The sequence below is a fragment of the Rhinolophus hipposideros genome, assembly GCF_964194185.1.
Source record: "Rhinolophus hipposideros genome assembly, chromosome: 1".
Taxonomy (NCBI): domain Eukaryota; kingdom Metazoa; phylum Chordata; class Mammalia; order Chiroptera; family Rhinolophidae; genus Rhinolophus; species Rhinolophus hipposideros.
Window position 1 is genome coordinate 57,278,851 of NC_138047.1, and position 25,135 is coordinate 57,303,985.

Consider the following 25,135-nt stretch of genomic DNA (forward strand, 5'->3'; position numbering starts at 1 on the left):
TTGGAGCATTTAATCCATTTACATTGAAAGTAAATGTTGATAAATATATAGCTATTGCCATTTCTTAATTTTGACTTTTTTTTTTTTTAATTCCTTAAAGAAGTCCCTCTAACATTCCTTGTAATACTGGTTTGGTAGTGATGAACTCCTTTAGCTTTTTCTTGTTTGGGAAGATTTCTATCTGTCCTTCGATTTTAAATGATAGTTTTGCTGGGTAGAGTAGTCTTTGTTGTAGGACCTTGCTTTTCATCACTGAGTATTTCCTGCCAATCTCTACTGGCCTGCAAAATTTCTCTTGAGAGGTTAGCTGACAGTCGTATGGGAGCTCCCTTATAAGTTATTAGTTGCCTTTCTCTTGCTGTTTTTAGGATTCTCTCTGTTTTAACCTTTGCCATTTTAATTATAATGTGTCTAGGTGTAGGCTTGTTTGGGTTCATTCTGTTTGCGACTCTGTGCTACCTGGACTTTCATGTCTATTTCCTTCACCAGATTAGGAAAGTTTTCAGTCATTATTTCTTCAAATAGGTTCTCAATTCCTTGCTTTCTCTCTTCTCCTTCTGGTACCCCTATGATGCGAATGTTGTTATGCTTGATGTTGTCCCAGAGGTCTCTTAAACTATCATTTTTTAAAATTATTTTTTCTTTTTGCATTCCAATTGGTGTTTATGCTACCTTGTCTTTCAAATTGCTTATTTGATCCTCTGCTTCATGTAGTCTGCTGGTGTATTCTTGTGTATTCTTCATTTGTTACTGTATTTTTCACTTCTGACTGGTTCTTTTTTATGTCCTTTTTTCTGCATGCAATCTCTTTGTTGAAATTCTCACTAAGTTCCTTGACCATCCTTATAACCATTGTTTTGAACTCTGTTTCTGGTAGGTTGCTTGCCTCCATTTTGTTTAGTTCTTTTTTTGGATTTTTCTCCTGTTCTTTCATTTAAGATGCATTTCTTTGTTTCTTCATTTTGGCTGCCTGTCTGTGTTTGTTTCTGTGTAATAGGTAGATCTGCTATGTCTCCTAGTTTTTGGCCACGTGTCCTTATGTAGTAGGGGTCCTGTGGGAGATGGCGGCACAGTCTCTTGTCACCTGAGCAAGGTGCTCCAGGAGTGTCCCTTGGATTGTGTGTGCCTTCCTGTTGTAATTGAGCCTTGATTGCCATTGGCACGTCATTAGGTGGGATTGCCCCTCAGGCTGACTGGCTGTGGGGTTTGGCCACATCCACAGCTTATGGGCTGGTGTGCTGGAGGCTTACCCCACTGAGGGATTTGCCCCAGTGGGCTCTGGTGTTGTTGAGACCACCCTTTGTGTGTGCCACTTATGTGGCTAATTGGGCGGTGCTCTGCTATGGTCTGACGCCAATCTCCAGGTATGTTGGTTCTGGGGACTCTTGCAAGGGGTTTTCTGGTGCAGGTCCAGGTCAGCCGCTGCCTGTGACTGACTGGGGACTACCTGGTAGTAGCTACAAAGAGATCCACAGTTGTTTGCTGCCTGTGCTAAAGGTGCATGGGAGAGACCACACTGCAAACTGAGGACAGCTGCCACCAGTACCAAGCCTGGGGGAACTGCAGAAAGCCAGGACACCTGGAGGCCTGCTGCCATCTGCCGGCTCCCTTAAGGTTCAGCCACTGATAAAGCGTTGTGCTTTATGTGAGTTGGGTGAGGCAGGGTCTCAGGGAGTCACTAGAGTGGGAATTATGGTCACCAGGTTAATGTAGACTCTGGTTTGGTGCCAGTGCTGAGCCTGGAGTGACTCAGCAAAAGTCTCAGAGCACACTGAGGCCAGTTGCTGACCCCCCCAGCACCCATGGATGCTGGTAGTTTTCCAGGAAAGAATGCAATGTGGGAGGGGCAGGCTGCTTGTGGTGAAAGTATCTCCAGCAGTATGCAGGTTGGGTGGGGTGGGTTCTCAGCTGAGTCAGCAGGGTGGAGCATCAGAACTCACCAGGCCAATCAGATTTGGCCTGTGGGGGTGGGCTTAACATAGGAAAGATGGTGCCCTCCCTCCTTCCGGCTACACGGGAGGAGAATCTCTCACCGAGGAAATGCCGACTGTCCTCCAGTCCTCCTTCTGCAGCCACACACCTTAATCTGCCTCCTCCCCCCCACACCCCCGTGTGTCTCTGGGCCTCCTGAGTCAACAAATCCTCTGCTGGAGTCCAAGGTGAGTGCCTGTAAGTGAATGAGTGAGTCTGTGTGTGGGCCATTTAAGAGGACGTCTGGATTTCCCTGCAGCCTTCTGTCCCACCTGAATGGTCGGAAGCCCCGCTGTTTTTCACAGCCAGATGTTTTGGGGCTCCTTTTCCCAGCACCAGTACTCTGGGCTGGAGAACCTGGCATGGGGGGCTGGGGCCCTTCACATTTTTTGGGGGAAAGTCCATGACCAAGATATCCCTTCTGATTCTCGATTACCACAGGAAGGTTTGGGTCCATTCCATGTCTCCGCCTTTCCTATCAGTCTCGACATGGCTTCTTTATTTTTAGTTACAGGACTTCTGTTTAGCTAGACGTCAGATGGTTCTCCAGGTTGAGTGTTCTATAATTTAGAAATTGTAATTTTGATGTGTTCACGGAAGGACACAGGCACAGTGTTTTCTATTCCGCCATCTTGGATCACTCCCTGGAGTGCAATATTCTTTATATCAGTGACTTTGGAGTTTCTTTTTGTTTTTGTTTTTTTCCCCCTCCTTCCACTTCCCCCCACCCCACTCTGGTTCAAGCCGTTGTCTCTCAGTCTAGTTGTATAGGACACAGCTCCCTGACCCATGCTGGTATTATGAGCCTTGTGCCCTCCTGGGCTGAGGCAGTCAGTCGGCCGCTCACAGTAGCTCATGGTAGCTCTCGTCGGCTGCCAGCCACTCACACTGGCTGCCGGCCGCTCACACTGGCTGCCAGCCACTCACGCAGGCTGGCTGCTGGCCACCAGCTGCTCACAGCAGCACACAACAGCCCGTGAAAGGCCATGGCAGCTCGCACTGACCCCTGGTTGCTCATAGCAGCCCAGCTCCAGGGAGAGCCGTTGTTCAGTCTTAGCTGTAGAGGGCACAGCTCACTGGCCCATGTGGGAATTGAATCAGTGACCTCTGCGTTAGGAGCACGGAGCTCCAACCACCTGAGCCACTGGGCTGGCCCAGGAGTTTTTTATTTATCTTTTATTAAAATTTTTGGATGTAAACTTCTCAGTTTTTTCATTCATACCACAGACAGTGGGATAGAAAAATGAATAGGATTAGATCTCTGTTCTTAAGGATCTTACAGTTTAGAATTTAAGAAAATTGATTTTGACCTACAGTTTTGCAACAAAAACACTTAATAGCACAAATTGTTCAGGTACTACAATTAGTGATACTTACGATGAAGGTAAAACAAAAACACAAGACTTTGAAGTACCTTTTGAATGTTAGGCATAGTTTTTGCATTATGAATAATTTATTAAACTCTTTAAAAACAGGTAACATATATAACTTAACATTTGCTTAAATAAAATATTATAATCCTTGATTGTGTCAGAAAAGAGGCTTTGGCAAGTTAAAGAGAAAACCTATTTATTGGATTAATGGACTGTTTAGTGTCAAGATCGAAACATGTATTATATATTATTCCACAAACTGGAGTCTTTAGATTTCTGGCTTGTGGAAAGATTCATCTTATTTGTTATGAAAGACTTTTTTTTAAATAGTAGTAACATTTGTCTAAAGTTACGTGGAAAAACAGGGGCTTTGTGTCTTTTTAACAAAGGATCAAAATAACACAAATTAGAAAAGTCATATAAAAACAGATCAAAATGGAATGTACCACTGTTCAAATTCAGATAACTTCTTTAGAGATGAATACATGCTGCAATTAGAGTTCTTTACTTTGAATACCTCATGTCTTTTTAAGGAAGTCTAGTTCCAGCATCCTATGTAACATGTAGCTAATATTCTCAATGTTGAAGTTACAAGTTTTTGAAGTTGTATTTGTTGCACATATAAACAGGTAGTTCACTTTTGCTTCAGAAGTTTGGTACTATTGAAATTACACTATGTTTTCTGTAGTGTTTTTGATTTCAGGTTTATAGAGCAGTTCTGAATTCTTGGTGGCTATCATTCCTGCCCTCTAAAGAATGCTTTTTACAGGAGATCCCTGCTGTTCCTTCTCCCTGCTGAAAATGTTTTCTCAAAAGTAGTTTCAGTTTTGGATCATTATCTCCCTCCCCTACTCAGGATATGGTACAGAATTTCACAGGATGTTGGTACTCAATAGTGTCTGTGCCTCTTTTCAATATAAGGTAGGTACCTGCCAGACAGAGAGTTGTACTGCTTTATGTCAGTCAATCACAGTTTTCAAATCAGTTACTTTGTCCAGGTAGGATGACATAAAATGTGACAGATAGTCCCTGAATCTTTATTCCTGATTCTGAAGTATGATTTTGAAGCTATTATGCATTATAAAGAATAATGAGCAGCACTTAATATATTTAGTAAACCCAGTTTATTTACATAATACATATTTTGCCATGCAGCTTGCAAATTGCTCTCAGTGTAATAAAGACAAGCACTATCTTGCTATTTAAAAATGCCTTTATATAGAAAGATAATTGTCTCTTAAATGAGTTAACTACAACCTTATAAATCACTATAGACAATTTAAAACAGTCATGGATAATTTTAAAATGTAAAGTCCGTTGGTAAAGAGTTTATATAGTTCACATGTTGGTAAAATTAAAACCAGTCTTTTTAGTACTGTAGCCAAATAGTGTACTTTTAATCTTATTTTAACTGTACAAAAACAAAAATAAATATACATTATTACAAGGCTCAGATTTGTAGGCAATTTTTAAATAGTTATTCTTTAATGTTAACGTCTTAAAAATTTTGCCAGTAGTGATGTGCACACAGTAGGTGGTCAATAAATGCTGATATACAGAACTGTTTATAGTTGACAGCAATCCACATTCATTCATTCCCTAGATTATAATAAATACATCATAGTAAAGTTAAGAATGAGAAAGGATAGCTTTTTTACAATATTTAACACTTACATAAAAAGATGAAATGTTTACATAGTATAATTCTTACAGTCAAGACCTTTTAAATTCAGAAAACAGTCTTCAACATATTAACTCTTTTCATCTATTCAGATGCCAAGTATTAAATAATTCATATACTATAACAAAAATCCAGGACTATTTTTAAAAAAATTAAATGAAAATAAAATTTAAGGTTCTATATGTTGTTTGAGAAGATTTTATAACAAAAATTGTACCAGACCTAAAATAACTAGACTTCTTCATTTTTAAATTAATTATAAATATTCAGTGTATTTCGTTTGGCCACAATGACAAAATATCTATTTAAAAGCAATATTATATATGCCAATAAGGATATTTTTAGGGAAAATATATCCTATTATCATTACACCAAAATGGGAGATAAAACAGCCATTTTCAAAGTAGTGTTCCATCATAACAATGGGTACAAAACAGTGTGCCGTTAGCCCACTGGGGAAAATTCTCCTTGCTTAAGTACAGCATGGGGGATTTATATTCCGAAAACAATATACTGAAAAAAATACAAAATTTTGCTGATGCGTAAACCGAGGCATATTAAAGTAATATTCCTAATGTCAGATATACAAATGGCATTTGGGAAATAAGCTTCACCATCAGTTAACACTTCTGGTATTTAGTAATTTCAAGGCTCTGAAGAGATACCAGTATTTAAAGCAGCTCATGTCAACCCAGTAAGAATCTTGGGTAATATTTTATATTCCAATAAACAATATGTTTTTATAAATGACTGTTTTAAGGGAATTAATTTATGCATATGAAAAAGACCAAAGAACAAGTATTAACTGTTGTATGATAGGGCACTGCGATTTATTTCTTAACTATATACAAGAAAAAGCCAATTCAATGTTTCAGGCCCAAATATTAGATAGTATATATCAATACTTTGACTTATCAACACATGCATACACAGAGAAATACTAGAGCACAGGTGAATAATCCGTCATCAAATGGGGCATCTGCATGACTTTGTTCTAAGGCTTAAGGTAACATTTCAGGGTCAAGACTGGGCCATCTGGATTCTATGGCCTTGAAAGTAGCACCCATATAGCTGGGAACCCCCATCATCAGGAAATTTAGGACTGCAAATTCAGAGGTGAAAGCTCTTCTGGCGTAGGAATGTTGGAACCAAAAATCTGCAATACACTGGCAAGAGTTAATTATATGGACTTAAATAATATCTGAAATTAAAAAGCCTAACTGGTTGGTTATTAACTGCTTGGTTATTAGACCACAGAATTTGTCACCTGATCACACAATCAGTTTTTCATGTGATTCTTATCTGATGGGAAATGACAATGCAAGTTCTTTTCCTCTTCTCAATGCTTCTCAACTTAAAGGAGAAGAGGCTTAAAGTTTTTGTTCCAGCGAACTAAAAAAATCCAGTGTTTCTACGGAGAAGAAAACCTACAGCTAAAGGAAATAATATTTTATATGCCAGTTTCTCACAGACCATGTATTTAAATGCTAGTGATGATTCAAAATCACTCTCCTAACTTGTGTTAAGTAAGCATAGGCTATCGCAACCCTTGCCTTGATTAGGCACTTGATCATCTACTGTAAATATTTTCTATCAAAGTAATCACATAGGATGGCTCCATTTTATAATGGAGGTGAGCCCTTCCTAAGGAAATAAAGCTGGTGTTAAGTTAAATGAATACGATTTCTACACCAGTTATTTACATTCATTGTTATTCAGATGTTTCTTCTGAATGCCAACTAATTTTCACTTTGTGTAAAATAGTTAACAATTAAGGTCCCCAAGTATATTTTTCCATTTTTATAAAGTATTACTCATGATATATTAAAGAACAGGAAAAAGGAAAAACTAATGGGAATCTTAGAAATATTGGGGTACACAACTCCCCGTTATATATTGCTTAACAACTGAATACACCAGGTGGCCATACCTGAATTCACAAATGTGAAACATAGTCAGGACAAGGCTTGCTATGTCTGTACTGCATAACATACACTGTTGACTGATGCCACCAATATAACATCACTACTGCAAGGATATGCCATATTTGGTGGCTTGATCCGAGGTAGTTTAGTTGTCCTGGAAAGGAAGGTAGAGAGAAAAGAATATTGATTATTAATATTTTGACATTAAAATAAAAATACATTTCTATCTCTGGCCTTGGAAATATGGCTCAGCAGCAAAAAGATCTTGGTAGTCTCAAAGCACCTGGAGACTGACTCAAGATTAATTCAGACCCAATTGTTTTTTTTTAAAAAGGATTAATTCATATTTGAGTCTAATTTTAAGGTTTGAGTCATAAAGTACACTGGTGAATTTTAGAAATACTGTTTCCAAATGTGTTTTCAAAATTTAACTTAGTTAATTTCAGGAAATTTGACCTTTAGTCACCCATTTCTCTATTTATATATTTGGTGAAGAAAAGACATTCCATGAGAGAAGCAAAGGAAATTAGTGCTACAAATACTAGAGTGAGAGCTAAGAAGCAGATACACGGTTGTGTTTGGATGTAAGTCTGCTTGAAGCACTTTTTATTTTATTTATTTGGATGTAAGTCTGCTTGAAGCACATATAAGCAGGTGTGTAAGGAGAAAGTTCAGACCTGAATCTTGTGCCATCAGACTAAGGAATAACCTGCAAAATGTAATTAGTAATGGGTTAATTAAGGTTAATTAGTTTGTATACAACTTAGGAGAACTATTTAAATTCCAAGGAGATTAAATAATTAACGTGGGGGAAGCCTTTTGAAAAATAAAATAAATGACAAAATACAGAGCTATAGAAATTTAAATGTAAATAATTTACTCATGGTGCTTCTATGGTCATGTTATGTAAATATCTGTCTATTTTCTTACCAAGAATAATACTCAGTATAGTATGTAGATTTTAAAGTGTAAATCAACAGAATTCTTACTGTATGGGTTCTTAGCCCTTTTATTGGGCCCCTCTGATAGTCTAGTGAAGCCCAGACTCATTTTTAAAAACCTGAAATACAGAGGATTACAAAGAAAATTGATTATATTGTAATAGGAGTATCACAGATCCACTTAATTCTGTCCATGGACTAACTTATTTAGCTCAAGGACCCGGGAGGGTCCTTGGACCCATCAAATACCACGGTGATGTTTATGTATTTTTAAACATTTAATGGGAGCTTAAAGTAAGTTCTTAGCTTTAAGTTTTTTTGATTTTACAGTATTCACCACCATTTCACCATGGCTATATATGTTTATCTTTACAGCCAGATCATAAATGAAGACTGGCTAGAGGGTTTATAAGCCACTCGTTCATGAACATCTGAGACTCTCACTTTCATTTGTAAAGACTTTTCACTTTTCATGGTTTCCATGTCTATACTGCTCAAAAGTATAGACATGGATATGTCTATCCATGAGGACCTGTACTCTACCATACATTCAGCTACATGGGGCACATTTTATGTCAAGTTCATCTTGCAGAAGTTATATAACACTTGACCTTTTATAGGTGTTCTACATTAGACAAGTAGGAACTCTGCATTTGAATATTTTAAGGCCTAAAAACAGAGAACTTTCATGGTTTAATTTTCTACACGTCTGCTGACACAGAGGAAACAATTCTTAAAAGAATTATTGATAAAGTGATACAAAAACTTATTTTACCAGAACCTGTTTTCTGAGGAAAATTTTGGACCTGCCTGGAGGATGGGTGATCTTCAATTCAGGGACATGTCCTAGTTAGGTTCCGGAATCCTAATGTTTACACGCAGGTTCTTCTTTGTATTCCATTCTTATTAAAACTCAGTGGAGAAAAACCAAGTGCAAAATGGAATGCCTGAGGTTCTGTGGTCTATTCATTCTCTAGATCAGAGTTTGTCATCCTTTCTGCTTCCCCAACCTATGACGAGTGGCACAATCCTATCTTCCATTCACTGTGGAAGGGATTCTTAATCCAGGAGAAAAGGGGTACAAGTTTAGAGTCTGAATTTAAACTACTCTCCTACTTCTAGCCCCACAAATTGAAAAATCACTGCTTTATGTACTCTGTCATTCTCAGCTCACGCAGAAGCTTACCCGGACGTCACATCCTGTCCCTTACTAACCACATATTTCATCTGTGGGACTGAGGCTGAGGGACACCATTTTAATAATAACTGCTAACATTATTATTGAATGCTTACTACTTGTGGGGAACTGTGAGAAATGTTTCATGGGCATCCTTTCATGTAATCCTCATATGAAGTCCATGAGAGCAAGTACAATCTCCAGGCTGAGGAAACGAGCTGAGAAAGCTTAACTAACTTATTTAGCTCATACAGCTATTAAGTGTCCGGTGTGGGATCTGAATCCAAGCAGCCTGACTCCAGAGCTGAAGTTCCTAAACAAGCAAGTACATGTCCTGGAGAACACTGTTCACTCTACCCAGTGTCCTCTTTGTTATTTTCTATCAGAAATTTTTTCTCTGGACTAAAGAGCCAGGGAAATCTGAGTGACTAGCTCGTGTGTACCTTGTGGACAGGAAAACCCTTTGCTTTCATTATTTTACTCTAGTGCTGGGTGCCAGGAAGCTGAAAACCAGATTGGTGGCCTTCATCTGTTTTGTAGAACCTTATGGTGGATATGATGTGAAATGATCCTAAACCTGGCTTCTTTTTATTATCCTCTTAGTTTCCTTGTTTTGTTATTCTTGTTATTTTATATACGTCTTCATATAAACTAATTTTTCAGAACAAGTTGGTACATAAATAGGTAAATGGTAATTGATAATTAGTGTACCACAAAAAACTGGCTGGGAGTTCAGAAGACTTTGTCACTAGACTTTTTCACAACTGTGAAATGGTGGTAACTCCACCTACTGGACTCAATACCTATTGTGAGGATAAAAGAAAAGTCCGTGAAACTTCTTGAAAGTTAAAGTCTTAGATAACATTTGCGAATAGGTGAGCCATTCTCTAATCAGTAATATTGAAAAATAAATCTAAGTTTTGATGCTCTGAAGCATATACCTCAACCACATATTTAGAATAAAGTTACAGAATCGTTCTAAGAGCAGCACCTACCTGGAAAGTACCGTTCTGGAACTTTGGAAATGTAGAATAGGAAAGCAAGAAGAGCAATCACATACATCACAACTACACGGGGTGCAAAGTCCTGTAAAGCAAAACATATGTATGTATTTTTTACAGATCTTCCTACTGTGACTGGATTCCCAATTTATTATAAATCTAATTCATATGTGAGGTAGAATTTATAGGTGGGATTTAAGTCTCTTAAATCTGAATTGCTCTTAAATATGAATTGCAGACAGTTTCCAATAATAGAAACCTCGCTCTCAATACTGTAGGAAGCAGTCCACAACAGTGGGCATAGACAGTGCCATAAAGGTTAGGGTACTAAAGCTTTAATGGGACTGAAAGTCCTACGATCTACAACCCCATCTACAATATAGGTATATGGGTGGTACGCATATGGGAATGGAGTTAACCAGATGAATAAGCAAAGAGACTAAGGATCAGGGATTTGTGGCTGGAAAGACCAAAGAGGTTTGGCCCAATAATAAAATCTGTTCCACCATCCAAGAAAAATAGTCCTCTGGAATACTACTATATGAAGTAATCCTCTCATAGCTCTACTGAAAAGATTTTCCTTGCCCTAAGAAAAGCAGCGAGCTATAATTTATACATACTATTCCTAATTCTGGTTATAAACCTAATTTACCAAGAAACCATTTAAGAAATAGACAAATTACTTTTCTTCCAACTCTTCAAGTATTTGGGAATTATCATAGCCCGACCTAAATCCTATATTCTCAGATTAATCAACCTCAGATTTCTCAAACATTCTAGAATATAACTCTACCCTACATTGCTTAAGTGCTCTTCTTGCTTTTTCTTTCTTTTTTTTTTTTAAGGAGGGCGCAGCTCACAGTGACCCATTCAGGGATGGAACCGGCAACCTTGGTGTTATCAGAACCACGCTCTAATTGGCCATCCTGTTCTTGCCATCTTTTAAAAAGTAGAGCTTATCGGAGAATTTCTCCAGAAGTCTCCCTTTGTTGTTCCACTGGAATTATCTGTGAGCGTGTTAGATTTCCATCTTTGAGAAACACTGTTTTCCCAAGCCATATTGCTTTAAGATTGCTGAATATGGGAAAGTTCCATTTTTTTTTTTTTTTCAGAATTTCTCTAAAATCTTCTGCCTTAATGGATCTGGTTCCCTTTCTTTGTTATTATAGGGATGTATCAGCTCATCCCAAAATTTCATTTCTGGTTAGAATGAAATCTAGAGTGACAGTTTCCTATTCTATTTTTTTAATGTATTTTTACTGAATCACAACTGTCAGAAAATGATGTTTTCACAGATATCAAGATAATCACTATTGCTCACCTTTCTCCCAATTTCCTAACCTTAGGAAGGAAACATCACCCTTGTCCTCAAGTGGCCAGACAGATCGTATCACTCAATTCACTAGATCACAGAACTTCCTCCTTTCAGTTTTATACCTAAGTGTTTCCCACCACACAAGATATATGTAAACCTAGTATTACTTCCCCTTCTAAAAAAAAAAATCTGATTCTTTTTAATACAATCTGCATTTAAATCCCCATATGCCAGATGGAGTTCCCATTGCAACAAGTGGATGTGATTTCTGCTAGATTTTGGGGCATGTTTACTTACAAGTTCTGACAATTAAGTTCGTGAATTTGTTACAACAATGTTGCTAACCTTTTTTGATGTCAGAGGGATTATTCATTATGAATTTGTTAACCAAGTTTACAATTAACAAACTTGGACAGTTAACCAAGTTTACTATTTGGAAGTGCTGAAAAGGCTGCTTGAAAGAGTTAGACGACCTTAACTTTTTGCCAACAATTCATGACTCTTGCATCACGACAATATACCAGCTCACACAGCACTGTCTGTGAGGGAGTTTTTAGCCAGTAAACAAATCACTGTATTGGAACACCCTCCCTACTCACCTGATCTGGCCCCAATGACTTTCTTTACCCGAAGATAAAGGAAATATTGAAAGGAAGACATTTTGATGACATTCAGGACATCAAGGGTAATCTGAAGACAGCTCTGATGGCCATTCCAGAAAAAGAGTTCCAAAATTGCTTTGAAGGTGGCGTCAGTGCATAGCTTCCCAAGGGGAGTACTTCGAAGGTGACCATAGTGATATTCAGCAATGAGGATGTAACACTTTTTCTAGGATGAGTTCACGAACTTAAATGTCCAACCTTGTACATTAAAAATTCTCAACTTTACTCTCTAGTGCATACTTAAAGCCTTTTATATGAATCTCTAAGAATCTTAAGTCATATTTATAATCCTCTGCTCAAAAATACTAAGGAGTTCTCCCTGATGCACTCCAACTGTTCTCCTGCAATACCTAACTCTAGAGCTCTTATTTCTCAATGTATTTTCCTCCGTGGGTGAAATATGCTTCCATGGCTCTAACTACCAATACAATAATGATTTTCAAATCATCATTAGTCCCAGGCTCTAAGCTAAATTCCATCTCCACTTTTACCTCAAACTCCACAGGTCCAAGGAAAATTCCTTCCCAACCCCTCCTCTACACACACACATAAAACCCAACTGCTCCGACTTCTGTACTTGCATCATCCCTGCCATTATCCCTGCCTCCGCTGACAAAGCTAGAAACGTGTGAGTCCTCCTCAACAGGTAAAAACTAGGGGGTACTTACAAACTAAGGGTAAGAGAAAGAGAATTATGACTATTATTTCACAGAAAGCCATCTCAGAGAAAAATGGTAGTTAGACTTCTATTCCTGCAAAGTATGCTCATTTAAATGGGTGTGAAAATTATGGCATCAATATGCAATCATAAATATGCTCTCAAATGACTAAGACCCACCCACTTGGCCTGATTACACTACTTTACCCAACAGGAATAAAACTGAAAGGACACAGAATATGGGAAAAATATGGACTACACTCAACCTACCTGTACAATAGGAGCACTGATGCCTCCATTGAGCCAAACCCAGTGAAGAGTAGGAATCACTCCATAGCCCGTAACAGAACAAAAGATGACAGAGCGGAGCCGCTGCCACTGCTGAGTGAGGTAATTGGGATGGATTTGCGCAAAGAACACGGCCAGGATCATAGCCAGCACTGTGACCAGGTACACCTGACGCCAATACTAGGGTGAAAGGAAGTCAGATGGTGATTGTTATTAACGACAGGGAAGGGGAAATGTAATCTTGGCTTCTGTATTACACATTCCAAACTCTACTGACTTGGTATTTTCATTTCTAAACATGATTACCTTCCTTTCTTAAAAATAAAATGCATGTTCCATACAACTTTTAGGTTTCTCAGGATGACACACCAAATTCCAAAGTGAGCGGGTAAGAAATCACATTTATAAAAAGCATTTTCTGAGTACAGTTTAAGTCCTGTAGAAATAAAGATGACTATGCCATGGACCTGCCCAGTGGGTGAGTTCACAGGGGGGAGGGGCAGACAGGTAAACAAATGATTATAATCTGATGGTAGGTACTGTAACTGCGTTATCAACAGAATGTTGTAGAACCACAGAAGAGGGAGTAATTAATGTTACCTGAAGTAGCTAACACGTGTTTGGCAGAGGAGATGATATCTAGGCTGGGTCTTCAGGAATATGGAAGATTTTGTGGGAGAGGGAGCTCTCAAGGCAAAACAAACAGCACATGCAACGGGGAAGTTGTGAGAAAGGAGGCTGAAAGCCGGTGTACTGTCAGGCTACGTATGTGGGACTTTACCACGCTGGTCCTGCGGGAACAGCGGAGTTCCTTAAGAATGAGACGACATGGGTATTTCTCAAACAACCTTTTTCAGGAAGATAACTCCAACATCAAAGCAGAAAAGAAGGAAGTGACAGGAAGGCAGCTAGAAAATATTAGAATCATTGATTCAAGAAGGGAATGGGGGCTTGGATTCGTGATGAACTAGGAAGATGTGAACACTAGATTCAGGAGGCATTTTTGAAAGAAACTAAAGTCTTAACAGCTGACTGGATGTGTGAGAGGGCAGCAGAAGATGGCTTGACTGTTTCTAGTGTGTCATAAAAGGCCATGACACACATGGTTCTATTAATGTAACAAATAAGTGAAGATGATCCAAGTGTGTGTGTGTGTGTGTGTGTGTGTGTGTGTGTGTGTTTTGGGGGGAAGATGGAGGGCATAAAGAATGTGCATTTTCAAATACATCAGGTTGGAAGGGTTTACAAAATATTTAGGTATCTAAGTGAGCAGCTGAAAAGCTGGTCTTAAAGCTCAAAAGTGTGCATCACAGAAGACAGAGTTGTTAGCCTGGGCTCTAAGGACTTCTGTGGGGCTATCAGCTTCCTGAAATCACACGTCAAGTTGTTTGGTTAGTTTGTGCCCAAATGTACATTCTCCCGAATGGAGGGTCTATAGTTTGCAACCTCATCTTAAAACAGCCTGTGTTCATTAAAAGGTAAAGAGCTACTATAGCAATTGAATATTTGGAAATGATTAGACACCAGAGGGAGGAAAACAATTTTTCCTTTAAATGATCATGGACTATATTAGTTTCAGCAGTTCTCTTTTCTCTTTGATCTATCCTGGACGTCTAGTTTTTCTGAAGAGATTTACAAAAAGTGTTTGACTCATCTCTTTGATTACCTGATATGTTTAGAAAGAAGTAAACAGAAAACAGGTTTCAGAGAAATACAGAATAAGATAAGCAAAACAATTCAAATATTACATGACTGTACTCATTAAGCTCCTACTTATCAGCACACCCCCCCCTATTTTTTTAAAAAGACATAAACAGTTTCACGCAAAACAAGCAAGTTGTGAAAGCTAGGCAGACATGAATGGATTTCACTACTAAAATCAAATTAATTTATAACAAGTTAATTGCACATATATTTAATTATGTGCTTATGTTCTAAACCAATTAGGCCTAAAAAGCAAATGGCTCATGTGTAAGTGACTAGAAGTAATATATGCTCTTACATTCAAACCAAATTTATGATTTTTCTCTTTGTTAGTTTTACACTGCAGCTATGTTGACAGTTTTCTGTTATTGTGTAGAGATAAAAGTCTACACAAAACTCATCTGTTTCTTCTATAAGTTAATTATGTGCTTATTCAGAAGTTCAAAGGAACCATGGCCAGAAAACACAATACCTATATGAAAGGTAGAATGAAAATGTTTGAAGTTACTTACATTATTACAATAAAATGCGTAAAATACTCCAGAGACATAGCAGCCCAGTATTCCAACAGAAATTCCTGCATAATCTAATGCCATCCATCTTCGACAGGTTTTTTCTGATCGATGGCAGGAAAAAAGATGATAGCCCACAGAGCAGAGCATACAGACCTATGGGAAATAAAACAAAAGTAATAGTGAAACAAAAAGAAATTATTGCGTGATGCTGAGGGAAGTGGTGGGTCAAGCCCAGGCTTTCCAGTCAAACAGACCTGGGCTTGGATTTTAGTTCTGTGCCTTATTGTTAGGCAAGCTATCTCATTTCTCTAAGCCTCCTCATGAGTGATTTCCTTATGGGTAAAATGGGGATAACAACCATAGAAAGAAAGAAAATTAAAATGACAGCTATTTTATAATGTAAAAATTTAAAATGAATAGCACGAGAATAGGAAAATTACACAATACAAATGTTTTAAAAATGTCAACTGAAGCTTATTTTGATCTATGAATGAGTTTCTTTTTAAAAAGTATTTACTATATAAGTAATATGTCTTTTAAAAAAATCAAAGAAAATAGAATTGCATGATGTAAAAAAATAAGCCCCTCTCAACTCAAATCTATTCCCCGAAGACAGCTACTGATAACATTTATGTCCTTTCAGATATTTCCAGTGAGTATCAAATATCAATGATATAGAAGTCTACACACACAACACATACATACTTCTTTAGATTAATCAAATGGAATCACATTATACATTCTGTTCTGCAATATGCTTTTTTCACTTAATTTAAGATTTTTCATGTTTGTATGAGATTTCATTGTCTATTGTTTACTTTGAAGTTATCAGTTAAACATGACTTTGTTGTGTATAAGAAAAAATAATTATGACTTATGCTGACTTTATATGGTTGTCAAATGAGAGCAAAGCTAGTCTGATTCAATCAGTTGCTCTGAAAATTGAGAAGGTTACTATGGCTAAACTCCCTCAGCCATTAAATACCTGCTGTGTGTCATGCACTGGAGATACAAAGATGATGAAACCTCTACTTTCAGAGAGGCTTTTCTGAATCAAGTGAACAAATGGTGATGTAAGAAGTCCTATAGGAAAAGTCAGAGCGAAGCACAGTGAGAAAATAGAGGAGGGAGGGTATTAGCTCTGTAGGTGGGTGTGTATATGTGCATTTGTAGGGTGGGCGTTATGGGAGGAAGAGAGCTTCATAGAAGGGCTGCCACCTAAGCTGGATTTTCAAAGGTTGATTTGGCATTTATCAAGGACATAGACAAAGATATTAGTGGTCCACAGGAAAAACAGCATATTGAGAAACAGAACCTTTAAGGAGTGCCATGTGGCCTTCTTTGTGACCCAATTATAAATCCTATACATCAAGGAGTTTTCACTTCAGTATCATGGCCAAGTGTTAAAGGACTGAAGATTTGAAGTGTGCTTTTCCAGAAAGGCTGAGAAAGGAGGTTACAGGTGGAGCCCTGGGGAGCAATGACAAGAGCCTGTACTAAATCAGTGACAGTGGGGGTGGACAAAACAGGACAAACAATATAAAGTAGGTCAAATTGATAAACATTTTGTAAGCGACTGCTAAGGCAGATAAATGGTCATCGAGTTATTCTGTAGTCTGGTCATTAAACAAACCTAATCAGTCTCCAGAGCCTCAACATCAATATTCAAAACACTGTACCTGGCCACAGTCTCATTTCTTTGCCCACCGTCTAAAATCCTTATTGGTCTATGGCTTTGGTTACTCAGCTACAAGTCAGTTTATTGACCCAATTACACATAATTTTAAGAAGCTTTGTTATTTGTTTTCTCAGATTATCCTTGAGATTCAACATAGTAAATCCAGAAAATATGTAGGTGTTTATTCTCATTGACAGGAAAAGGTCTCAGTGTCACAACGTTGTCACAGAACAGCAAGCAGAGATGATCCGAGCTTGGAAGGAGGCAGACAGGTAGGCAGGTGTGAGGCAGCTGTGCGTACACAAACGTTGGGAGGAATTTTAACCCAAGTGTCAAATGTGGTTACCTTGGAAGTAGAATTTCAAGTTGACTTTTACTTTCTTCCATATACTTTTGTGTTTGCTTGAATTTGTACATAAGGATATCTTTTAGTGATAATAAGCAACAATAATAAAGCTAATTTCTTTGTGAAAAGGAAAATAAAAGAGGAAAGAGAAAAACTATAGTAATCAAAAGGAAAGTACGATATACAGTGTTAATAGAGAGTCCTGAGTTTCAAAAAAGTTAACCTAATCTTAGTATGTCCTATTTTAAAAGGGATGTTTTATTGTTAACGTCCTTAAAAAAACTGACTGAAAATCACCTGGAAAATTGACTGTTTCAGTTTTCTGGAGTTTCCTTTTGTGGGACATGTCACTCCAACAAGGTGAACAGATAATTAGTGTGATATCCTACATCTAAGCTACTTGGCATGATAACCAAATACCTCGGGATCTGGCTCCTGCCTATCTTTCCAGCCTCAGCCTTCTCCATTCTCCTAGGATCTAACCACAAAGACCAACACCGGCAAGTCCAGAAAGTGCTGAGCTGTCTTTTGCTTCTGGGCCTTTATAAAAACTATTTGTTGTTGTTGTTTAAATGTCCTGCCGCACTGTCCCTTCTGCCCTCCTATCTGAGTGACCTGATCTTTATACAGGTTGGTTTTGTTCAGCACTGTGTGCCCTGTGCTTAGCTCAGTGCCTGGATGTAGATAGGAGGCATTTCAAAACTATTTGCTGGACTGAATGGAAATGAACTGAACATAGGGAAAAGGCATTCTCCTCTTCTCTAAGACATAAAGACCTCGCTGGGAAAGTTCAAAGCCCCTGAAATCTCATTCTATTATTCAGAATGTAATCTATTAATCTGGTTGGGAGGAAAGCACTGAGCACATAAAATGGGTATTAGTGAAGTGAGAAAAAAATGTTATGTGCTTTAAAAATTAAATGTAAATCAATTATTAATACATATATTTATTATTTACCATGCTGCCTGCTGATTCTAAGAATTTGGGAAAATTGGGTGAACAAGTTATTGATACAATTTCATAAAAATAACAGAAAGGATATTTTTCAAGTAGGGAAGATGTGCTCATTTGTCTTTAGTTGTACATTGTGTAACAGAAAGACCATTGCACTACCAGTGAGGAGAACAGGATTTTACTGTTCTGCTGAATGACCCAAGGCAGGTCACTGTAACATGCTGAGTGTTTCCTCACTGGCAGTTGCTATAATTATTTTGTCTTTATAGTTTTGCAATGCATTGTTTTTTTAGGCCAGTATGAAAATTAATGCATGTACTCTGAACTAACATCAGCTGTGGTGGGGTGATGAAGGGATAAAGTGCAGGCCTAGGGGGAAAGGAAAACATGGTGGGATTCTGAAAGTAGATAATATCCATATAACTAACAGGACAGTAGAAACCAGTTTTGCTTATTAATGATTATTAAGAGCATCTTAGTCTGATAAGATACAACTGACATTTTAACTATAAAAAATTTGATTCATTTTCATCTTAAAACTAGAGATGGATTCAACAGTATGTTTAGGCTCCAGTCAGGACAAAAATTAAACCTGTGAAAAAGTGATTTTCTAATAATAAAAACACAAAAATAACAGAGTACTCTTTCGCTCAAAGAAATTAAAAATATTCCAGAAACTAGAATTTAAAAAAAAAGCGGGGGTGGGGGAAGTGGGGGGGAAGAGATGTTCCTGGTATATTTCTCGATCATTTAAGTCTGAAGTTTTAACTTGAGTCAAATGATGAAAATCATAATGAAAGCAACATCTGTGCAGCTGGCTTATAGATTCATCTTTCAGGGAGAGTAGCAGCAGGTTAACTACAGGGAGTACTGGTTGTGGTTGGAGGAGGTGAGATGACAGCTTTTGTTTTCATTTTTATGTTTTCCTGTATTTTCTGCATTTTTTTTTTAACTTAAAAAATGTCAACAGGATTTTGGTCATTTGTTTTCTTCTTTAGAAATCTGTTTACAAAAGTATTAAATGTAACTTTTAAAGATACTATACAAATTCTTGAAGAAAAATTAAAGTGCTAAGGAACTAACAAATACAAAAGGTAGAGAGGAGGAGAAACTGAAAGTATTGGAAACTAGGCAAGTGTAAAAAGACCAAAGGAAATGAACAGTAAGGCGGTAGAAAAGGTCAATACCAGCAAAACAAGAGATTAAAATTAAGATGGTATGGAAACAACAAATACAAAACTCAAAGACATATAAGTAAGGAAAAAGATGAGAAGTTTTCCCAAAGTTTTAGCAGACACTAGGATTCTACTTCAACCAGAAAATATAGTACAATCAGATTCCTATCCCTGTATTCATCTTAAAGCAGAGATGTCTAAAAAGGGAAAAAGAAAAGGAAACAAAGAAATGTTCTCAATTTTTAAAACTTATTGGATTTAAAATATAATCTAATAATAACATCCAAATACACTTTCATAAAACATATGTTTGGTGCTTCTACTATGAAAGTGAACAAGCTAACCTTATATGCTATTTTAGGGCTCTTTAAACCAAGTGTTGGGTGTGAAGTAAGGTCACCTACCCAAGCTTTTCTGACTAAAGTTCTCTTTACCAATAACAGTGTTTGTGAAATGACTTACCTGGAAGCAGAAAAGACAAATAGAACAAATTACAAAATCTTCTCTGGACGCACTTGCTGAAGGTAGCACAGATGTCATGTCATATATTCCCAGTGTGAAGAAGAGAAAGAAACCCAGCAAATGACTCCAGATGTTTACTGTCTCATTAGATAAAATAAACAAACTGGAAAACAAAACAAAACAAAACCATGCAGCTCAGAAGCATAGTGACTTGCTCACTATCAGCATTTAAAAGGTTAGGGATAATTTTTCTGTTAAAGTAACACCCGTTATTTTAACCCCTTAACCCCATCTTTGCCTTTCTAAATGTGATATATCATTTAGTGTAATTAATCTTTCTTCAAGTTTTTCAACAACCAATCCTGGGATCTTAGAGCTTTTTTGGTGCTCACCTGTATTATCATATTTACCATTTTCTTCCTTTAAGGGTTAGGGTTATTTATGTATAAATTCCATCTCATTCTCCAGCCTATCAACCCTCTGATCGCTGGCACCATTCATGTTTATGACACTACTGTGCCACGTACAGTGTCTTGCTCAGATTAGATGCCAAATGTCTACAGAACTGAATGTGCAGATTAAAACCGGATGTTAACTACTTTGATGTTCAATAATAGGTATCTGAAAACCGGCTAAGTGTGAGGATAGGCACAAACCTAAGCTACCTTTTTAGTCTTCATTAAGTGCAAATGCGAAGTTCAATGGACTTGAGAGCAGAATAAATACAAACTGATCCTCTGGAAATGTCCTTTAAGATAGGCATGCTGCGGTGGTTTTGAAACCAAACTAGATTCCAGGTGGCACGAGTTTATCCTTTTTAGTACTGATCCTAAAAAGATCAGTACTTTTTGCTCTCTTTCAAGATACTGACTGACTGGTTGTAGTTTAAGTAGTTTTGGCAGCACAAGTTGGTAAAGTGTGTACCACGTCGACCACAACGGAGGCTCACTGTCCCTTCAGCCCACCCTCTGCAACAAACTGGCTCTGTGATCATGAAGAAGTCATTAACCTCTCTGGCTTCAGTTTATCTATAAAACAAGGGAGCTGGGTTAGATGCTGCTGCAAGTCCCCTTCAGCTCCTTCCTTAATTTTGTTAAATGTTTCTCCAACTGTGGATAAGACCTCATCTGATTACTTATCGAAAGGTGACATCGTGACTAAAGATTAAAATATTCTTGCAAAATCTAATCTTTCTAAACTAAGGTCTTTGACCTTCACTGATTCAGAATCCTTATTACCGTGTTTCCCTGAAAGTAAGACCTAATTGGACAACCAGCTCTAATGTGACTTTTGGAGCAAAAATTAATTTAAGACCCGGTCTTATATTATAGTAAAATATTATATATATAGTAAATATATATATATATTTACTATATGTATTTATAAATATATATATTTATATATATTTACTATATATTACTATATTTAATATTTAATATATACATTACTATAGATAGTTATTAGTATATATAGTTATTACTATATATATTACTATATTTAGTTATATAATATATAACTAAATATATATATATTTAATATATATGTAAGTATATATATATTTACATATAACATAGTAAAATATAGTAAAATATTTTACTATAAGACCGGGTCTTATATACGTAATATAATATAAGACCAGGTCTTACATTAATTTTTGCTCCAAGAGACGTATTAGAGCTGATTGTCCGGCTAGGTCTTATTTTCGGGGAAACGCGGCAAAAAGCATTAACATATAATTCTAACCTACTGAATTTGCATTGTCACCACGGTTCTCATTTTCTCAAGTCATAAACACAGCAGGTCTCACACTATCAAACAATCATCAAGAATAAAGTGAATCTTGCATCATGAATTTCAGGCTTTATCCTTTACACACATCAAGTGTACAGACTACTTATATGGGGAGGGGTGATTAGGATATAGGAATGTGAGGGAACATATCTAACTATTGGACTGTTTTGACAACACTACTATGCTCTGCCTATTGCCTCAGAACTTTTCATTGTGTGAAATTCAGTATAAGCTGATGAACTGATCTGAGAGGCACAATCTTGGCATGTTCCAACTAACAAAGTATTTGGCAGAACAGTTATGATATACAAAACCTCTCCTTATCTCCAAAATCTGCCCTTTTTACTCCTGACAGGTAAAAGAATACAGGGCAAAAGCTGACACTGGAAAAGACCAGGCTGGTGGCAAGAATACTTGGAAGGATATCCCCAGTAGAAGATCTATTCTTCCTCTATGAGAAGTTAGACCCATACTCTCTTCAGCTTCCAAATCAATAATCATCTCCATTATCGTCGTCTGCTTAGCTTTGAAATCAATCAATGGTCATGATGACAAGTCACCGTTCATTGTGTGTTTAGGGCCTGTGTAGCGTTTTACATACACAATCTCATTTAAACCTTATTACTTTCTGAAGTGGCTATTGTGATCATTCTGTTTTACAAAATAAGGCTCAGAGAGGTTAACTCTTGTTCAAGGTCGCACAGCTGAAAAGTGAGTGATGTGGATACTGGGTTTTTTTTGACGCAACAGCCCAAGATCGAAAGCACTAGATTTCATTTCTCAATCCATAAGATGTGGGGTAACATCAGAATGCAGAGCACCACTGCTAGGTGGGTATAAAATATTTAAGGTAATTCACTACCTGTTCTATGCTGCGGAACTTCACATCCACAGCAGGACCCAGCTCTGATTTCTGGTGTAATAACTTATGCATAGGAAGCATTAGGGAGGAAAAGAGTACTTAGGATTCAAACTGTGAAGTCCTGTGGGCCATCCATTAAAGCCAAGAAGGGATGGACAGTGATGTCACCTGTGACTGTGAGTCACAGAAACACTGTGACTCAAGGCCAGGGCAAAGGAACTGGGGAAAGACCATGCCGAAAAGATCAAGAATCAGACACGTGGTTGCTGCTTGTGCAATTCAACAGCCCACATTACAGCACTGGGGTTTGTCACCATAGTGACCTGGATGGAGCTAACCAACGTCTGTATCTTAATTCTCTTACAGTGGAGTCCTGTATTTAAGTGTGCACAGTGAGTCTTAACAGAAAGCTGTTCTAAGAATTAGAACATTAATTTTTCAGTTTTGTTTTTTAAAAGCCCGGCTTTCAAGGGACTCTTGGTTTTAAAGGTGTGGATGATGACGGAATCCCCCTCATTAGAGATACTTCTATCGTGCTCTAGTGTAGGGTGGTGCCCGTTATAGGCTCTCTTTGCTATAGTGCTTTTCATACACAGCATTTTTCACAATGGTTATTATGCAATAGTGCAATTATCTCTTTAATGTGTGTCACCCAGGCTTGACCTTAGCAGCGTCATGAGACTGAGGGCCATGTCTGATGTTCTCTGCACGACCTGGTATAGTGCCCGAGGGCTGGGGCTCCACAGGATCTGCTGAATGAATGAACCACAGGTTTCTAAGTACATTTGGCGACGTGAACTTGTTTCCTGCTATACAGACATTTGTCTGGCCCCAAACATCTCAATTTCCATGGGGATACTCTCCAGCTTACATAAACAAAACGGAGGTAACACACAGGGGCAAGTATGGCTCAACGACTGTCAGCGGGATCGATTCCAACCTGTATCCCCATAAGCACCGACGGGAATGAAGGACATAAAAACCTTCGTAAACAGCAAAGCCTCCGTCGGAGAGTTGGTGATTATGATCGTTACTATCGTTACGATGCCGTGGACCAAGTGCCCCGGCGGAGGAGGGCAGGTAAGGAGAGAGGACCGGGGGCAGAAAGGGATGCACAGAACGGGACAGCTCGCCAGGACGGGGACGCGAGAAGCGGGGAGGCAGCAGGGCGAGCCGACACCCAGGCCGCAGGTGGGGACGCGGGGCGGCGGCGTGTCCCCCCGGCGCGCCCCGCGGAGGCCGGCACACTGTACCTTTTGATACACAGCCTGGAGGGCAGGTAGGCCCGGTAGCCGTCGGTGATGTACGGGTTATCCTTCAGGGACACGGGGATCTGCTCGTAGGTGTAGAGGCGGATGCCGCGGGGTACCAGGACGGGCCAGTACTGGTAGCTGCCCAGCTCGATGTAATGCGCGCTCTTCAGCAGCTTCTGATGCATCCTTCCCGGCCGCCGCCGCTCCCGACCGGGAGGCTCGCCCAGGCCCCGCCTCCCCGGGGAGGGGGCTTCGCCGCCGCAGCCCCCGCCCCGGAGCCCGCGGACGCTGTGCGAGGTCCCGCGGCGCCGCCGCTGCCCAGGCCCGGACCCGCACACTCGCTGGCCACGGCCGTCAGCGCCGCGGCGGCCCGGCGGCGACGCAGCCCTCGCTGACGTCAGCACGCCGCGGCGGGCCCCGCCCTGGCGGGGGCGGGGGCGCGGAAGTGTGGCCGGGCGCGGGGCTGGCGTGCGGGGCGCGGGGCTGGCGTGCGGGGCGCGGGGCTGGCGTGCGGGGCGCGGGGCTGGCGTGCGGGGCGCGGGGCTGGCGTGCGGGGCGCGGGGCTGGCGTGCGGGGCGCGGGGGTCGCAGCAGCCGCGCGGCCCCGCGGCGGCGGCCGGCGTCTCCCGGTGTCGGCGACCAGAGCGCAGAACTATACGGGCGCGTACGAGCGGGTTTTCCTTTTTCTGTTTTTCATTAAAAGCAATAATTGTTAAATTTAAAAAAAAATCCAGGGGAAAATTCCCTGGAAGAAAAACAAGAGCTAGAGCTGACTCTTCCCCACGGAATGTCAGAAGGAAACTTCAAGTTTTGTAAGCTGAGGCCAGCCCTTTGCAGTAGTTAGAAATAGAGGAGACCCGAGGCACGAGCACATTGACCAAATCGAGCATCCTCTAAAACCATAAGGCGAGCCTCAACATATTCAATGTATTGAAGCCGTTCAGAGTATGTTCCCTGACCACAACAGAGTGAAACTAGAAATAACAAAACTGAAAATCCTTAAATGTCTGAAATTGAAACAAAACACTGGTAAATACTTCATGGGTTGATGAAGAAATCACAATAAAATGAGAAATTCTGAACTGAATGATAAAGATAGAACCTACAAAACTTAGGGTGCAGCTAATACGGTGCTCAGAGGAAAAGTTGTAGTTTTGTTTCTGGCTATGAATTGTGATGCAAATGCTTATTTATAATGGCAACGGCAAAACGTGAGTTTTTCCACCCGTATATGTAGAACCCTTAGCCCACTGATCACTCATAGTACCTATTATTTATTTGTTGTTTTTATGTTAGTAATAGTGAAGTTTGAGAGGCAGTATGGCTTAGTGATTAAGTACTGAGCTTTGAATCCATATTACTTGGGTTTGAATTTCTCGTTCAACCAATTGCTAGCTATGTGTC

The 25,135-nt window shown here is 39.1% G+C and overlaps 1 protein-coding gene across 3 annotated transcripts; it reads right to left on the minus strand.

Annotated features, from left to right (window-relative positions):
* Window positions 1-4,449: 4,449 nt before the first annotated feature.
* Window positions 4,450-24,098, minus strand: PAQR3 (progestin and adipoQ receptor family member 3). Of its 3 annotated transcripts, none has more exons than XM_081031351.1 (7): window positions 23,733-24,098; window positions 19,827-19,989; window positions 15,209-15,364; window positions 12,975-13,172; window positions 10,064-10,154; window positions 6,956-7,104; window positions 4,456-6,191 (listed from the first exon to the last, which is right to left on the minus strand). In XM_081031351.1, exons 1-6 carry the CDS (start codon window positions 23,915-23,917, stop codon window positions 6,962-6,964), a joined length of 936 nt encoding a protein of 311 aa, XP_080887477.1. In that variant the 5' UTR covers window positions 23,918-24,098; the 3' UTR covers window positions 4,456-6,191; window positions 6,956-6,961. The 3 variants fall into 3 exon arrangements, with proteins under 3 accessions (XP_080887478.1, XP_080887477.1, XP_080887476.1); XM_081031350.1 differs by having other exon boundaries at window positions 4,457-6,181; window positions 23,733-24,075; XM_081031352.1 differs by having other exon boundaries at window positions 4,450-7,104.
* Between the last annotated feature and the right edge of the window lie 1,037 nt (window positions 24,099-25,135).

Coding starts and splice junctions, on each gene's coding strand:
- PAQR3 (XM_081031352.1), bottom strand. CDS start 23,917: ATGCATCAGAAGCTGCTGAAGAGCGCGCATTACATCGAGCTGGGCAGC. Junction 15,365..19,826: donor TTTGTCTTTTCTGCTTCCAG/GTAAGTCATTTC, acceptor TATTTCCCATAG/GTCTGTATGCTCTGCTCTGT. Junction 13,173..15,208: donor ACGCATTTTATTGTAATAAT/GTAAGTAACTTC, acceptor CTTTCACCCTAG/TATTGGCGTCAGGTGTACCT.